Source organism: Limulus polyphemus, unplaced genomic scaffold (assembly GCF_000517525.1).
Source record: "Limulus polyphemus unplaced genomic scaffold, Limulus_polyphemus-2.1.2 Scaffold2243, whole genome shotgun sequence".
NCBI lineage: Eukaryota > Metazoa > Arthropoda > Merostomata > Xiphosura > Limulidae > Limulus > Limulus polyphemus.
In genome coordinates, this window is record NW_013667853.1 from 119939 (window position 1) to 126051 (window position 6113).

A 6113-nucleotide genomic window follows, 5' to 3' on the forward strand; every position below is an offset into this window, starting at 1 on the left:
TATATATATATATATATATATATATATATATACCAACCCAAACCATAAGTGAACAGTGTGTCATACATCAAGCAACTGGAGTTACAAAGAGGAAGTTAGCATTCAGAAAGTGCAATTGGTGTCCATGATTCCCTATTTTGAATAGAAGACCAACCCTGATTTATGCAATCAAAGGGTCAGTAGGGATGGCCAAAAATCCCCTTTTGCTTTACTCATGATAGTCCATGAGTGACAGTCCTCCATTGAGTGAAACTTACAGATACATAAGTATATACCACAAGGCATGCCATTATAGCTCCACCAGTATATAGTGCAGGTTTGAATGAAAGCACATCTGACCAGGCAACACTCGCCACAGAGTGGGATTCTAGTAGTAGCAGTAAAAGAGGGTCCCTGAAAAGAAAACATCAATGAAATGTTGTGAATAGACATACCCAAGTCGAAGGTGAATAGATGCATGTAGAAATGTCAGAGAATGGAGATGAATCCACCTGAGAAAGATACAGTTAGATATAGCACATAATAAATATTGAAGGACTAGGGAGTAGTCCACATTATAGCCTGAACGAATTCTTCCAATGGATGGCAAAGACGATAAGCCAAAGACATAGTGATTTGACGAGAAGAAACTTCAAGGAAACAGTGACCTTTCATGGATAAGTCTGAACATGCCAGCCTAAGGAGGTGAAGAACCCAACCAGTTAATGTGACAGGGAATAGATCATGGGAAATAGAAGGGTCCCAGGGAATAAAAGGTTGGGAACATGAACCCAGAATAAAGGCAGTATGTGCTACATAACACTTAGGAGAGCAAATCTGACAAACGTGCTGAGTGGGATCGGAAAGTGAGTACAGGTAGGAGATGAAAGGTAAAGAAATGGGTGGGAAAGTCAAATGGCCTTCCCAGGCAACAGATCTATTAGGGAGGAAGGACTAGTCTGGATATAGGACAATGTAAGAAGAGTGGTAGAGGATTCTGATAACATTAACAGCACTAGAGGGGTATTCAGTTGAGTGCATACTTCCAAAACACAGCATTGATCATATTTAACCATAAAAAAATACAAAAATGTGTCTGTATCTCTGTCATTATCAATGGACCTGGACCATTTTAGGCAGAACAAATATTCTACATATGCCCACCAAGTTTCATCAAAATCCAACAATTTTTTGACTAAGTTATAGAACAAGAATAGTGTGAAAAATTAGTCCTCACGTTAACAGATAGGGACTTTTTGGATTTTCATGCCTTTTCTGTGACCTTGACTTTCAACCTTGACCCTCCAAAAACTAATCACTCTAAGTTGGGTCATAATTTACATGCATACCAACTTTCGTACAAATTCATTCAGCCATTTTCGAGAAATCTTGCTGACAAAAACACACACACGAGTGAAACATAACCTCCTTCACCTTCAGTGGTAGAGGTAATAAATATCTGATTTACGACAAGCTAGGAGGAAAAGGAAATATGTAATATACCACATTCCTGATTAACCAGCTATAAAAAAAGGTGTAGTGTGAAAGACCTAAATAAGAACATGCCAGAAAAAGTGAATCCAATTTTCTTCTCCTTGATTGTATTCATCCTAAAAAAACATTGTCAGGTTGAAAATGAGAACAAATCACTGGCCAAACATAGGAACCTAGTTCCCTGCAAATTAAGACCTGTACCTCCTCAGCAGGTAATGTCAAACCCAATGCCTGGGTAGTCATACCAGAAGCGTTATCTTCCATAACGGGAACTTCCTTTGTCAATACATCGAATCATGAAGTCATTCTAAGTTACCATATAATTCGGTAAAAATAAACAAATGCAAAAAAAACCTGAAACAACTGAATGCAAACACAGTAAAAGAACAGAGTTGAAATAGGTATTGAAATGTGAGCAATGTACAATCATAAATGGTAGCCACATGTAAAAAACACGTCTACACGATGCTGTGCTAATCAAGAAACTGAGGATTGAGCGGGAAAATCAGAGTGAGATAACTGCACTAATGCAGGTAGTGCTATACTATTGTTGGAAGGTGGTCACATCTATATACATCTTCAAAAGTGATGCAAAATTTGTGGGGTATAAAGACTGGTACAGTGAGTGTTAACATTTTTTAGCAATGCTTAGGGGGCAGAAAGAAGATCTAGATAGCTTTGTGTGAGAAGACCTAAGCCCGTATAGGAAATTGAAGTCTCTCAAATTCAGCAATCTGACATTATAGTAGCCTGAATTTACAAGCATTGTTAATTACTTGGCTCTTTGAGACAGAAATTATAGTTTTGGTAACTTTTGAAATTAATTAGTTCTGTTGATTAATCAACTCTTATTAAATAGTTACATTGTATATGACATTTATTTTCTATGTTTTATCTTTTCAAGTTAAGTGCAGGAAGAGCATACAAACTAACCAGTAGCTAGGCCTAATGATACTGTTGAATTTTGAGTGTGTTCATTAGTTTTATTGATACTGCTATATTTTACAAAATAAATTTCAATTCAATGATTGTTTTGTCCACAAATATCTTACTCAAAAAATTTACTTCCCATCAAACACATCCATACAGAGTGTGATTTGTGTTAAAACTTTACAGGATAAAGTCTACATAAAACAAATCATTACTTACATTATACTGATCTCGAACAAGATCCACAACATTAGCAGAATCCTTATCAAGTTTTCCAACTCCAGAACCTTCAAATTTCTTACTAAGTTTGTTATAGATTTCATACTGACTTTCTGTTACAGCAAAGATTATATTGACTTTATGCTCTTTTATCTTTCGATTGATCTGACTAAATGATGGATAATCCAGAGTAGTGGTTTCTGTATAATATCCTTTATCATCCAGATGACATTTTTCATCATTAGGTTTAATTATTCCAGCCAACTGAAAATACAGTTATGTAATAAATATGCATGAAACATTTTTAATAAATACTTAGCATTATACTTCTATATACTTAATACCAAATTAAACTTTATAATGTTAGCTGTATGTTTTAATCCATTAACTTTTAACAATTTGAAAAACAAAGTACACTGTAACTTGATAGAAAATATTTTTCTAAGAATTTAAAAAAATTTTAGTAATGAGAAGGCTTTTAATCAATATAACAAGGACAGGGGTGGAAGCATATTGACAAGTAACTTTTAAATAATGCAGCCTATAGGATTTTTACTCACATGTTCCTAATCTCCACAAAAAAGAAAGAAATTCTGAAACAATAATGTTATAAATGTATTTATTCTAATGAGTATAAAACAACTTGCATTTCATAACTGATCTTCAGGTTAAATAATGATTGTTCATTGCACTAACAATACATGTATTATGTGCATTTCCAAAATCACCTTGTGCACAACTCTATATGTAAATATTCTAATGAAATTCCAGCTGTAATGGCTTTACAAGAAAATCCTGCTCTTAATAAGTAGTGGTTACTAACTCTCTTAATCTAAATATCTTGTTAATTTTCTTGCAACTAAATCATGTTCGAATTAAAGTTCAAATTGCTCACCACTCTTAAAATGTTTTGACAATATCAGCAAGTAATATGATCTGAAAATAAATACTGAGTAAAAAAAATTAATGAAAAATGCAACACATCTGCCCAATGCAATAATAACACATTTGTCTAGGAGTGTTTTTATATACATTAGAACAGCCGGCAAAATATTTTCACTAAAAAGCTTTATAGCAACTAATAAACCACTGCCTTATCATCTCTGTTCTACATCAGTCAAAGTGAGAGAGAGAGAAGGAATGTTTCTTAACTGATTTTTGTTCCACTTTAACATGCAGTTATTACATAAGAAGTCATTCAGTTCCCTGTATTTATTCTATGTTTCAGCAGATTTTCTGAATCATATTTTTCGCTGTATTATGCTATTATAATAATTCAAAAGATTGTTACAAGGACTATTGTATGAAGGACCTATTTTAACACAGGCAACATATTAGATAACTAATCTGCAATGTCTGATGCACATGCAACAATACACATTTTTTTTCATATCTGAAAGGTAGAGCAACATTAAAACTGCTTTGTATTAACATGTTTGCACTTCATTTTACTTATTATCACATTATTTCTTCTTAGTGAATCGGTGGTAAATCATTTGCTTTTTAGAAAACTCTGCCTCTTTTGTAGTGCTCGATGCCTAGAGCAAATAACAATTCACAAAAGTACAGCAATTCAATAAAACAGCAACATACAAAATTAGCTTTATTATAAAAGTGTTCATCCAATTACTGAAACACATTGTTAATCCTACCACAAGGTTATGAATAGTTTATTTTCACACAAGTTACTCTTTCTGAAGAAAATGTACATTCTCAAAAAGGTAATACAAAATAAATTCAAATAAAAAATCAGAAGTCTGAACTTAAATTACTATATCACACAGTTATCAACAACATATGAATTTACAATAGCAGTAACAATACTTCAAAAGTGACCACAAGTCAACAACTTTTCATTTAGCAAAACGTTTATCTGCAACTTTGAAAATAATAAAAATTCATGTTACTTCTTACTGTTCAATTTACAAGTGATCTGATAAAACATTATTATCTTCAGAAGCAGTACTGATCATACATTAATCATGAAATACATGTGCAGTTCACAGAATCCATACCACACCTCATTTGTTTCTTTAATTATTTAGGTATTATAAAGCTAAGCTTTGAAGTGATATTGCAAGTAATGCAAAGCTACAATATATTGATTAAATAATCTTAATCCAAGAGTAAAGTTTTACTATTTTTAACAACTTCCTACAAGTAAAATCACAGATAACATTTTTAGTGAGTATATTTCACACAGGTTGTGTAGTCATTAGGACCTTTTCAATATGTTGATAAAATGAATATATAAAAACTATATAATTTATTTTTCCTAAACATTACCGATTCAAAGTTGAAGAAATGCTTGAGGCTTTAAACTAAATTAACTGCAAACAAATGCAAGTTTTTATAATATACACTTACATTATAAATATGGCACTTGCATTTAGCAAGTGTGAAATTCAAGCCTTATATTGATATATTCATGTTATTGTGTATTTATTATCTCATATAATCTAATATTTTCCACTACAACATTGAAATTTTTCACTTATAGCACAGCTAACAATTATTAAGAAGTGGAAAACCCTGAATGGGTTATAGAGTTAACCTCAATATGACATTGAATGCTGTACATATATGTGTGTGCATGAGGAATTATATAGTGTGACTACACTTTGTTTGCTTTCCCAAAATGAATAGCAATGCTTGTACAAAAGCTAACTGATGAGCTACACCAACAACAACATATTAAGTCACTTAAATGAACATTAGGAGTCAAAGTGACTACTAATATCTGAACCTAATGCGATTTGAGAAATAATAGGGCCATATGTAGACTCAAATCTTGTATATCATACAGCTTGGATGGCAACTGGTTAGCAGGGCAATACTCTGAGCAGTGCAAACAGTGCAATCTCACAGGGCACCAACTGACTAACAAAGCAAATCAGTAGGTTGGGTTTATGAAGAACCAAATTACATGTCCCACAGGGTGCCATCAAACATTGGTATGGTGTTGTTTGTTAGCTTAGTTACTGATGGATATACATGACATGTTAGAAGTAATATTAACACTTTCACCATGGGTTTCCATTACGTGCATGACACAAGGTTTTAGTGTCTCACATTCAAAATTTCATTAAACTACTTTTTGTTTATGTTATAGCAATTAGTATAGCATAAAATCTTAGCTAATAATCCATATTTTAATAATATACAAGTTTTAAGTTCTTAATATAATTCTTAATTCTATAAGGCAATATTTAAAAAAATTCTGAATTTCCCTTAGTGTGACACACATGACACATTTTCTCTAGATATCTTCTCTATTTTATCCATCGCTCCTCCAGTAACTATGAAATTAAAGGTAAATTACTCACTATAAAATCATCATTGCTCAGACAAACCATAATTTTTACAGCCTTCAATTTTGTTTCATTACAGAGCTATAAATAGAAAATCACACCCCTCCTACCACACCTACCAGTAACATCCTCTCTTTCAGACTTTGTTAATAGTTATCTTGTACATTTAATTTTATATTA

General features: G+C 32.4%; 1 protein-coding gene across 2 annotated transcripts in view; it reads right to left on the reverse strand.

Annotated features, from left to right (window-relative positions):
• Positions 1-6113, reverse strand: part of LOC106466382 (integrin beta-PS-like) — a 110690-nt gene that overhangs the window by 57456 nt on the left and 47121 nt on the right. For both annotated transcript variants that reach the window (XM_013926665.2, XM_013926664.2), the window contains exon 9: positions 2623-2886. In XM_013926665.2, coding sequence (XP_013782119.1) covers positions 2623-2886 — 264 coding nt within the window. The remainder of the gene's footprint in view (positions 1-2622; positions 2887-6113) is intronic.